Here is a 12,069-nt window from a genome sequence, read left to right on the forward strand (position 1 = left end):
CAAGTGGCTTTTTAAAACTAAAAAAGGGTCGAAAAACTCTTTTATCCAAAGACTCTCATCGACCATGAGCTCACGTCTCAGTTAGTGCTGTTTGGATGAGAACACCTAAACCCATATTTGACTATCTGAAATGGCTCTCATGGAGAGAAAAGGGATCATATTGATTTGATGGCTACAAAAGAAAAACAGAAGTTCATAACACCAAAGAGCACTTGACAAAAGTTCGAAACCCAAACAAGGACACGCACCCAAAAGTCAACAAGGCAGAAAAGCTAAGACGCAACAGTTACGTTTGAGTCTTGGTTGTTGTTGTATGAATGGCCATTTCCTCCACCACCACCACGTCCCCTTCCTCTGTTGTTGTAGTGGCTCCTTTGGTAACCGTTTCCACCCGAATTGTCATAAGATTCATACCTCCCATTCGAGTATCCTCCACCACCACCACCTCGACCTCCCCGGGGGGCATTGGAATGACCTCTTCTAGCACCTCTATGACCTCTCTGGTTCTGGTGGGTTCCACGTGGCACATACTGTTGCTGATAATCTCTCTTTGACCTCCCTCCTTCCACCTGAGTATAGCCTTGTTCCTGCTGTCCTTGGACCACCTCTCCTTCCGTCACTGACTCATCCTTCAAACCCAAAAAGGAAGAGTATTGAGCAAAGATTCATAAAGATGCTTTTTGAGCTCTACATTTACTGGAATACCTTTGGTTGCTCAGATTGATCGTTTACAGCAGATTCTTGTTCTTTGAAGTTTGATGCGTCTTCTTCCTGCAACCAGAAACACATCAGTCCCACAGAGAGTTTTGCCAAAGCGAACTCAAGCGAAGGATGTATGTTCTCTACATCACATAACGAGGCACTCAGAAATATGTCTTAAACATTCACTAAAGTGAAGAGAAAAAAAACTGTCACGGTTATCAATCACTACTCACATGAATAAACCAGAATATATTAACAACTCATAAAGTAGAGTTCTCAGAAACCATAAGAACAATGTAACAAATCAACTTAAGAATGCACTTCTCTACCCTATCCAAACAGCTCAGCTCAGCTCAAGAATGCGTCTTCTTCTGTTGTATCACAGCACAAGCCTAGAGAAACTCATGACTCCTACACAAAAAGAAACTCGATCTGGGATCACTAGTCTCCTCCTTCGCGGATCAACTTAGAGCTTAGCATCTCATAACAGAAAGAACTACATGCATTCCACCTAAGAAATCCACTACCAATTTGATAACTAACAAAGAACTAACAATAAGCAGTTTAGCTTTAAAAAGAACGTATTACGAAACAACAATGCAGCCCTAAAACAAAGTCTCACAAACAAACAAAGAGAATTCAGATAATCAAACCATTTCAACGATAACCATTGAGAGATCCCTCTCCAAATCAAAACCTAAGTGAATACCTTTTGCTCAGTGTCAGCAGGGACTTGGTAAGAACCGTAGTTACCAGCAGCTGCAGCCGCTGCTTCAACAGGAGCAACCATCTCAGGAGTAATAGTGAAGTAATTAGAACCCATAATCTTCTTCAACTTCTCTCTCAATCCAGCATCTGAAACACACAAATCCCATTAACTAAAAACCAAACCAAAACTGAAACAAACAAACTTTGGATTTTTATTACATGAAACATTGCAGTTGGAAGCAATCGGCTGGTCCGAGTTAGCCAACCAAAGCTTAGCGTGCTCGACGCAACGCTCCAAAGCGTTCTTGTGAGACAAGAACGAATCCGCAGGCCTAGATACCATCATAGTCCACAGCTCCGAAATCAAATCCAGATCCTTATCACATAACAGATCCGTGGACTCATCCGTAACCGTATCGTAAACCAAACAGCAACCTCTCTCGTGCGTCCTCGTCAGCATAATCGAAGCCAACTCGTTCTGCGACTTCACGTCGAAGAGCGAGCCAAAGTACAAGAGATTCACCAAATCCTCCAACGTCTTCGCTTCTTCCTCCTCGGGAGCGTCAGCTACGTGAGCTTGATCGTGGTGGTGAGTAGTGGCGAGGGTGATTTCTTCGGAGACGGCGGCGGAGAGAGGAGCGCGGAGCTTGTCGAGCTCTTCGATGAGGATGAGGACGGAGGGTTTGGAGCGGAGGACTTCTTGTTGCTCCTTGTTTAAGGTTTTCCCCTGAGAGATCGATTCTTCCATTTGAGTGATTCGGTTGAGTTTCTTGCGGAGGGCGCGGAGACGTTTGTTGATGAGTCCCATCACTGGTCCTTCGCTGGCGTCTGAGGAAGCTGTCGCAGTCGCAGTCGCTGTAGCGGTAGGTGCCATGGTGTTGGATTTGTGTAGGAGATCGGTTTGATCGGCGGAGAAAGTGACCACCGTTGAACAGCGGCGGTGAAGAAATGAGAGAGATAGGAAGAGAGGATGATTAGGGTTTTTCTGAGAGATGTAAGTGTATGTGCTATGTGTTCTTAAATATAATTGGATAATTGATACTAAGGGATAAAATCAAGGAAAAGAAAATCAACCGAAATTACTCCTAATTAAAAAGAAAAAACTACTCTGTTAGATTTTTTAGATTTTTTATAAACTATTTTTCCGCGGATTAGATTTCTTAAAATTATTATGTAACAATTTAGGTGGTTCTTGGAAATAACATACGAAAGTTGCAAAATTTATTTCTTACAGATGAAGATACACTTTCTTTTCCTCTTATTTTTCTTCTTTTCTTCAAAGAAAGTATTTTGCATAGGGGATAATGTCATGAGCATTTTTGAATGATTGTGGAATTTTTGAGTGGTTTTTTTTACAATATGCATAGTGGATACGGTCATTAGCATTCGATTGTTTTTATTGTACAATTTAATTTTTCAGGTTAGTGATGCTCGCATTTGTATTTCTCTGGAGTCTTGTGTGTTGGGAGTTGTTGTAGGAATCAATGGAAGTTCAGCCGATATGAATTAACATTTCTGGTACAGCGTAACATGATGTTCTAACGTTTACACATACTCTAATTTTTCAAGATACTCCTTTTTCATTTACCACTAAGTAGTAACTATGATGTATTGTATTTAGGACAAACAAAACAATACTCGTTCATGTCGAATGCATGCTCCTACAAATACGATCCAGATGCTCGTTTACAAAATGAAATCGTTTATTTACAACAACAAAAACGAACAACTTGGTCTATATCACCAAAAAGAATGTATAAGCATTTTTCTATTATCAAAACTATTTACTGCATTTTCATATATCAACTCATACTATAGAGCAAGTAATGCTCATGGTGCGACGTCTTTTATCTCCGTTACCAAGAGTCTCGTACCATCTACCAATCTTATTGTCTTATAGACTTTTGTATAAGGTTCATATCATAATGCTCTCCACCAAACACTCACCACACAAGAAGACAGTCACTGGTCTAGAGGCTAGCACTGGATGGTACCAAAATGACATGCAATGTTCCATTGTTAGGAGGAAGTTGAAGACGAAGGGGAAACAGCTTGCCGTTTAAGGGACTGCGAGTGCACACCACAGCGTCCTCCATGCACGTTTCTTCTCGCAGCGTCTGAGTCAGCTCCGCCACGCTGTTCCCTTTAAACGTGAATGCATATCCAACGCTCGATTCATCCTCCACGTGTCCCTCATCATCGGCGATGTGGTAGTATATCGTTCTCCCATCCGATTTCGGTGGAGACACAACCGACTGGTGAACATAAAAAATTCATGTCACGCCTGTAATTTTAACGAACTTTGAGGGCATTTTAGTAATTATAAAAAGTACTCACATCTTGTTCGGATCTCTCTGAAAGAGAAGACTGAGTCCTCGATGGCCTCCTATGCGGTGGTGGCTGCGTCTTCTGCGGCGGAGGCTGCGTCTTCGGTGACGGAGTGAACTCAGTCTCCGCCGTGACTTGAGGATTAACCAAGATCTCAACAACATCAACCTCCCACGAGATGGAATCCTGAGTAGCCGACAAATGAGGATTGTCGTGCGTCACCGAGTTTCTCCACGGCGGAAGACCACCGTTACCTCGTAGATAGTTACCGTTTCTCGTCCTGAGCTTAATCTTGGATCCTTCTCTCACCGGTTCCCACTCAACCGACGAGTCGAGACGACTCGGTTTTAGCTGAATCACTTTCTTCCCGGTAGCTCCGAGCAAGAACCGCTCGTTCGAAGCGGTTAGGTATTTACCGTAACAGCTTTTGAGACGGATCACGTGGTACGAATCGCGAACCGGTTCGACGGTCCATCGAGCGTTTTTGTTTGATCCGTTTCGGTCTTGTGTCACTGTTTCTTCGTCGTCGTCTGCGGATAGATACTTGTTGTGGCTGTTACGCATTCGAATGGCTTTAGCTTTCTGGAAAAACTCCATTGCTGAGACTGTGTCGTTTTGGTTTAAGCTACTCGTCTTCTCCTTTTGGTTGAAGCTACTCGCTTTCTGTGAAAAAAAAATGAGTGTGGGAATACGTAAGAAGTGGTGAAGATGCGGTGTGTATTTATATGTGGCATCTTTCTCTCTGTCCCTGGTCTGGTCTAAATTGGCTTTTTGTGGTAACGCGGACATAACACGGGACTAGTCAGAGATGCATGAAAATTGAAAAGTCAGAGTTTGCTGATTGGATTTACCGCGTTTTAATTTCCACGTCAGCACAGTGTAATAGCATGTTTTTATTCTGTTAATGTGTCTTAATTTCAAAGTAGTACAAATGCAATGTTACTACTACATTTCTGGATTGGCATCCTGAAAAAGAGTTAATGATGAGAATCCTACTATCTATATTTTACTTTGTATTCAAGACCAAATCGGGACTTCGCATTTCTTTTACTTTTCAAAACTACTCCAAGAGAAGTTTAAGGAGTATAAATTTTCTTTTAATACAAAGTTGGATTCAGGTTCTCCAAGAGAAGTTTAAACAGAATACTGGGAGTCAGTGTAGAATATCAAAGGTTAATCTTTTTTTGGATCAAATCAAAGGTTAATCTAAAAATCATTGATAAAGTGGTAAACTTTAACTAAATTACAGTTGGAATGGGACTATTTGTATTTTTTTAATGAAAAGATGATAGAGATAGGTAACCTATTTTCCACAAAAAAACACCATGTTATTTTACCATTTTCCAAGAGATCATCTTAAGTTTTCATGTTATCAGCATTGGTGAAATTTTGTAAGAGTTTTCATGTTATCAGCATTGGTGAAATTTTGTAAGAGTCTTCTTGTTATAATAAATAAATAAATAAAACTGAAGAAAGAAAAACATAGTCTTTCAAATCAATTTTTTTTGGCAAAAGTTACATGTCAATTGTTCCATGTACTTGAAATATTATTTTAGAAACTTAATATAACTTTTATTGATAATGATGCTTTTAGAAATTTAGTCATGTAGTTTTCGATGGTACATCAAAAACAAACATAGCAACTGTTTTATCAAGTTCCATTAATAGCTTAAGATTTGATACGATGATATATATATATATATATTTTTTTTTTCTGAAACACTGATACAATGATATATACATATATATAATATTCCGTTTAAGTTTAGAACTTAGGAATGTAAGGTAAAGGTGGTATAGACATTAAACCTAAATGTGAAATAATGGAAAAATATAATACATAGTTTCTAACAAAATAAAATGCATTTGTATACCTTTCTCGCTCAAAATGTAATATTCAATGTTCTAAAATACGCCATGTGCGGACGCCTATACGGTGGGTATACGCTACGCGGCTACTAAACGTACCGAAATCATCATGTGCGGCATATTATTCGGTTTGTTAAAATGCGGGTGTATATACGGCCGCATACTCCGCATAGGCCGCATACTCCGCTCCGTTTATGCGTTTATTACTTAACAAAATTTAAACGAAGTTTTATCAAATAGATTAAACTACGTAGTAACTAACGTTTTAATATAAAACAAGAAACCGTGAGTCATCACGTTCAATTCATTATTTTCTCTTGTTCTCTAGCTACAAAAAAAAAACTTAAGTATTTGTTGCTCTCTTTATAAACCCTGGTGAAGAAGAGACACGTGAGAATGACATGTTTGATCTTAAAGAATTGCATGATGAAGAAGATTTTGATGGCAATTTGAAATGAGATGAACAGCAAATCTCAAGCATGGTGGTGATTTCTAGCCTCTATACTTATGAAACTCTTAAATTATTTTAGTATTCATATTATTTGATTATGATATTAGTCATAACTTATAATCATATTCATATATATTAGTTAAATATAATATTATACATTAAAGATATATATCCGCGTAATCCGTTTAGGCGTCCCGCGTATACATCTAGGCGCTAGGCGCTACGTCACCGCACAGAGAGCGCATAGCGTATTTTAGAACACTGGTAATATTGTATTGGGTTGTTGTTGTTTTTTTCTTTCTCTTTTTTGTTGTAATAAGTTGCTTGCATTGTAAACTTTTGAAAAAGAAAATGGTACTAAAATTTTAACATTTTACCAAGAAAAATGTAATACTGTCTCTATGCCATAAAGAGATTTGAAAAAGAGGATTTAAAGGAATGCTTATAGAATAAGTGTCTAGTCTCTTGCCCGCAAGAAAGACCAAGAAAAAAGGAAATTCATGAGTGTGGGACTCTCCTAACTGCTTCCTTCCTTGGACCATATGGTCCCACAGTCCATGCCATTACAAATAAATCATAACTAAACCAACTTTTTCACCATACTTTGTTTCCACGTGTCTTGTGTTAGCTGAGATTAGATTTATTTATATGAAGCCATTAGGTGTAAGTTTTAAATGTTGGCCTAAAAGATTAGGTATAAAAAAATTCTTAATCATCCTATATAGGTACGTATAATTGTTTTAAGAACTTTTACTGTCACTTACATGTTACTAACTTTAGCTGGATTTCAAATGTCATATTTTCAACTGTTGTAGTTTCTATAGTGAATTATAAAATAAGAAGTTGTTCTAAGTAAACTACACATTTAATTAATATAAGATATAATAAAAAATATGAAATTTCTGAGTGCTATTAGGTTGGTGGAACGATGTATGTGCTTGTGGAGCACTCACTATATATGTTAGTGGAGAAAAGAATCATATATAGTTTCCAAGTTTCTATAACACTAAATATTAGTATGGTAATTTATCCTCCATTTTTCTATCTAATGCATGCCAACCAAAATTGGGCTGAGTCCAGCTAACTATAATAACTTTCTATGGTACACTTAATTAAGAAACAACTATTCAATGCACAATGTAAATGAAAATTGATAAGTAAAGACTTAGTCAAACTTACCGGTTTTGAGGACCATCTCGGAGACATTGAACTCAAACCAAGAGAAGCGAACCGATCAATACTCTTCATTGACCTGGCGGAAACGGGCGACGCAGGCTCTGACCCGAGATCCGACCCGGAGATATGTGAAGAAACCGGAGAAGAAACAGAGCTCTCATCTCCAGCAGACATGTTTTCAAGATCAGAACCATCAACTGTAATAACATCCCAAACCAACCAGTTCTTGGTCTTCGATGTATGAGGCTCGTCGTGAGTAACGGAGTTTCTCCACGGCGGTGTTCCTCCGTTAGCCCTCATCCATTTACCGCACCAAGACTTCAGCTTCACCGAGAAACCATCTCGCACCGGTTCCCACTGCGTTTGCCAATCCATAGGCTTGTTAGACGAGTGCGTTTGAGTCACTTTCTCACCGGTCATACCTAACAGCAACGGTTTATTGCTCGCCGTTAAGTAGGTGCCGTGACTGCTTTTTAACCTTATCAGATTCGGTTTAGCCTCAACAGTCTCTACCGTCCATACGGCTCGCCGTGCATCTCCTTTACGACTTTGACGGATGGTTTCTTGATCGTCGTCGGCGACTAGAAACTTATCCAGGTGGCTCCTTAACTTAACGGCTTCTCCTTTGGTGAATAGCTCCATTTCTTTGATGTTTGAAGAAGAGGCAAAAGATCAAACTAGCAGAAAATAAACTTTTGTGATGAAAGGATGTCTGAATTAGGAATGGACTGGTTTTATGGTTATATAGATAAATGATTTTAAATGGGACATAGAGTCCTTGCTAAAAGGGAACTATTGTAAGTTAATATTCGGAGTATTATCCGGCTTGAAATTATTTAGAAATTTCCCAAATCAAATGACGAAATGACTATTAATAAAATATTAAACAGTATATAGAAATGTAATATTTAATTTGCAGAAGGTTCCACTTTGCGTAACTAAATGTATTTGTACATGTCGACAAAAAAAATGTATTTGTACATTTGGCCTCACGCGCGTGAATTGCGTGGTGTGAATATTTCACAAGAAAATGTCTCACGTTACGGTTTCAATGTTCGTTTTCATTCTATCTAGACCGGTATACACTTCAAGTCATCATATACAACGATGCAACCAAATGTTTATGTGTTTCCATTATGTCTTCATTTGTTTGGTTTGCACTAGTGGCATGTTGATGAAAGATCAGTGTACTTAAACTATCTTAAACGTAGCTCTTGGCCTTCTTTTTATTTTCCAATGTGCTTATAAACTTCATATTCAGATTAAAAGTATATGTCAATAAAAAGAATCGATAACTATAACGTTCATAATATATGTTGTGAATAGAATGTTCATATTATATATTTTGAACCAATAAAGAAAAAAAATGGAAACAATGGAAAATGAGAGAAGATGAGGAGAGGTAACTGTAGTGCGCGTGGGCGTATGTTGTATTTATTTTCCACGAACCAAACAAAGTCAATAGAAGACTTATTATGAATATTTAAGATTCGTACATGTCTAAACACAGTTGAATACATAGATACAAACATTACCGTATAATACGTGTGTATCATATCTTTTCTTGGAAAAGTATAATTAATGTTAGACTTGGATTCTTTTGGGTTCTTTTTGTCAACATGTTCTAGTTGATCTTTTCTTAATCTCAATCGTTGGCTTTTGTTGCCCACGTCAGGCTTTGGAAGAAACGGTCTTTGTTGGTTCTCCTCCCCCACACCAAATATGCCTCTCTTAAAACTCATATGACACTTAAAATGTTCGTAGGGTGATGATGCATCATGAATCATGCTGGAAAGAAGATGATAGAAGCTCTTCAATTTCCTTTGCAATTTATAAGCAATACTAGACCAAGTCGATTTAGTCTTAAACATGGATAATGTGAACTTCCGAGAATGTCTATTATTCTTGGTCAAACGGCAAATTTACATAGAATGATAGCGGTCAACTTTTACATTGACCATAATGATTCAAACTATATTAAACAACACGCAAAAACATGTCTAGAAGATAACAAGGCGGTGCTGTTTTTCGGTGTAATCAAACAAACTTGAAATATGAAGATTCCGCTTTTGATTTCTAGCATGCTGTATAAGCGTCTGGCCTTGCGTTCTGCGGCGTAACTCTTCTCCTATCACAATTGTAAACATTAGTCTCTCCACGCAGAGGTAGATGTGTCCTGAATCAACAAATTTGGTTATATATATCATAGGAGTATATGACTTAAAGAACACCAGTAAACGCCACAAGAGTTAGCTAAAAAAAAACTGGATACGAGTGTTTTTGGGAGTGTACCGTACCAGTGGAGTGTACCGTACCAGTGGATGATTGGCCGGTGAGTAACAACAATTTGTACCAGATTTCATTAAAAACATCAATCTTAAATACGATGCTCCAGTAACCTATTTGATCCCAAAAGAGAGTATAATTTCTTCTGTTTCCTTCAATAGATATTGATTTGAATTGTCATATATATTACTAATGCAAGAACATATTACCTTGTACTTGTAGTCAGCAGCGTCAAAGTCTGGACCGAGCAGTTCTAGAGCTCTTTTGTAGAATTGTAGTTGCCTTTTCCGGATTCATAAACAGAGCTTCTGCAAGCTGATTTGAATAAACTTTAAAAGAAGGATATTATGATATCATAAAGAGCTCAAAAAGTCCCCACAGATATAAGTTTGGATCACAATTCACAAGAATATACCTGAATCGCTATCTGCATAGTTGAGTTGTTGTTTCTTCTATAGAAAGATCTTGAAGATATTAGAGTATATCATAATTATGATGTAAAAATATTATGTATTTATTATTTAGATTTTTATATATTCGTATCTATCATAGGGGTTGATTGACAGAGATGTTGTAACTTTGGAATTTTTGCTTTAAGATTTAAATTGTAGATTTCGTAGTTTTAGCCTTAAATTTTATTGTTGTAGGTTTATTTTAAAGTTTTAAAAGCAGTAAACCTAAAACTGTATAAAAATTGATTTCTATAATTATTATATATATTTTTTTTAAAAGATTTTAGGCTCTATCTTTAGTTTTTATTAATAAAGCTTGATTGCTTTGATTTTATTGCTCTAGAAAGAATTATGGCTGTGTAGAGCACTTACAACCAACACCAATCACCCCAATAGTTTAGTAAATCATAGTATATATAAAAACTTATTCTTGGGTTCATCCCATAGGGTGAACCTATAGGTTTACCAACCAATATGATTTTGTTATTTCATATTCGATATATTTTAAAAAAATGAAATAAAATATTGTCAAATTATATTATGTTTAAAAAATAAAAAAATAGTAGTAGTTACAAAAAAAAATATTTTTAACGTTGTCAGCAAAATGCCAGAATCCTAAACCTAAATCACAAAACCTAAACCTTTGGAAAACTCTAAACCCTTGGATAAATCATAAAATCAAAATCAAAATCACTAAAACACTCAATGGTTTAGGGATTATGATTTAGATTTTAGGGTTTAGGGTTTAGAGTTTTAATGTTTAGTGTTTTTTATTTAGGTTTTAGGGTTTGTCCAAGGGTTTAGGATTTAAGGTTTAGTGTTTTGCAGACGAAGTTAAAAATATTTTTTCAAAAAATTCTTTTTTTGTAACTACTATTATTTTTATTTATTATATTTAATTTTTTTTAAAAAACATAATATAATTTGACAATATTTTGTTTCTTTTTCTAGAAGATATCGAATATGAAATAACGCAATCCTATTAGTTGGTGAACCTAGAGGTTCACCCTATGGGGTGAACCCAAAAATAAGTTGTACTAGGATAAGACATGCGCTTTGCGCATGGTTAGTTTATTCGTATATATTATCGACAACTTTTTTATATATTTGATCATTTTATTTATACATATATAATGCTTTTTGTTGTTATTATATAATTTATTTACGATGGACCATATCAATTTTTATTAAAAATTGTAGAACTAAACTATAATTAATATATCATGGATTGATCAAATTGAAGAAACAAATTATAACACCAAGACCTTATTTTTTTTCCACCGAACACATTCTTTAAAAAAAGTGAACAGTATTGTTTCACAGTTGAATTATTTTGACTTTTATTTTCCATATGGTTTTGAAAGGTTTCAGATCAACCATTAAATTGATACATGTCATTTTAATCTTTTAGTCGTATGCTTAAGGAAAAATTACATTTTTTGTAATTTAAAGTCATTTTGAAAAAATATAAGGTTTTCTCATTTTTGTAATTTAAATTCGTTTTAAATTTTTTTAAAATATAACATATAAGGTTTCCTCATTTTTGTATTTTAGAATCATTTAAAAAGAAAAAATAACATATAAAAAAATCTAACTTTTTATTATATGGTTAATGTTATTGTTTAATTTTTTTAATAATATAAAATTAAACAAAAATGAAGAAAAATGGAAAAATTGTTATCAAATCTTTATTATTCATAGTCATTAATTATCATATATATGTTAATCATATTAGGTAATTCCGTAGCTTGTATTTAAAGAAAGAATACACGCTTCTTATACTTTGGGTTAATATAATAGGGGAAATACCTTAGGATAACACTAGAAAAGTTTATATCACAAATATAGACTCTAAGAATCAAAATGACCAAAATGTTTCATTAAAGAGGTAAATATATACTTATACCCCTAGGGTTAACTAATCTAAACCTTAGGATTTAGAATTAAGGGGTGGGGATTTGGGTTTGAGGTTTAAAATTTTATACAACAGAAAATAAATATTAAAAATTTGAAAATAAAATTTTTAAAAATAGTTTCAAAAAGTATTTTCGAATTACAAAAAGAAAATTAGAAAAAAATAAAAAAAATTTCGAAAAA

General features: G+C 35.4%; 2 protein-coding genes across 2 annotated transcripts; both read right to left on the reverse strand.

Annotated features, from left to right (window-relative positions):
- Window positions 1-142: 142 nt before the first annotated feature.
- LOC106399218 lies at window positions 143-2,469 on the reverse strand. The gene is made up of 4 exons (XM_013839693.3): window positions 1,630-2,469; window positions 1,412-1,557; window positions 706-771; window positions 143-629 (listed from the first exon to the last, which is right to left on the reverse strand). The coding sequence occupies exons 1-4, from the start codon at window positions 2,282-2,284 to the stop codon at window positions 273-275; spliced, it is 1,224 nt and encodes a 407-aa protein (XP_013695147.2). The 5' UTR covers window positions 2,285-2,469; the 3' UTR covers window positions 143-272.
- A 626-nt stretch (window positions 2,470-3,095) lies between these two features.
- LOC106399215 lies at window positions 3,096-8,040 on the reverse strand. The gene is made up of 3 exons (XM_048740916.1): window positions 7,238-8,040; window positions 3,748-4,401; window positions 3,096-3,665 (listed from the first exon to the last, which is right to left on the reverse strand). The coding sequence occupies exons 1-3, from the start codon at window positions 7,874-7,876 to the stop codon at window positions 3,381-3,383; spliced, it is 1,578 nt and encodes a 525-aa protein (XP_048596873.1). The 5' UTR covers window positions 7,877-8,040; the 3' UTR covers window positions 3,096-3,380.
- Window positions 8,041-12,069: the final 4,029 nt, after the last annotated feature.

This window comes from Brassica napus, chromosome A9 (assembly GCF_020379485.1).
Source record: "Brassica napus cultivar Da-Ae chromosome A9, Da-Ae, whole genome shotgun sequence".
Taxonomy (NCBI): Eukaryota; Viridiplantae; Streptophyta; class Magnoliopsida; order Brassicales; family Brassicaceae; genus Brassica; species Brassica napus.

Coding starts and splice junctions, on each gene's coding strand:
- LOC106399218 (XM_013839693.3), bottom strand. CDS start 2,284: ATGGCACCTACCGCTACAGCGACTGCGACTGCGACAGCTTCCTCAGAC. Junction 1,558..1,629: donor TTCCAACTGCAATGTTTCAT/GTAATAAAAATC, acceptor TGTGTGTTTCAG/ATGCTGGATTGAGAGAGAAG. Junction 772..1,411: donor CTGCTGACACTGAGCAAAAG/GTATTCACTTAG, acceptor TTCTGGTTGCAG/GAAGAAGACGCATCAAACTT.
- LOC106399215 (XM_048740916.1), bottom strand. CDS start 7,876: ATGGAGCTATTCACCAAAGGAGAAGCCGTTAAGTTAAGGAGCCACCTG. Junction 4,402..7,237: donor CGAGATGGTCCTCAAAACCG/GTAAGTTTGACT, acceptor TTTTTTTCACAG/AAAGCGAGTAGCTTCAACCA. Junction 3,666..3,747: donor CAGAGAGATCCGAACAAGAT/GTGAGTACTTTT, acceptor TATGTTCACCAG/TCGGTTGTGTCTCCACCGAA.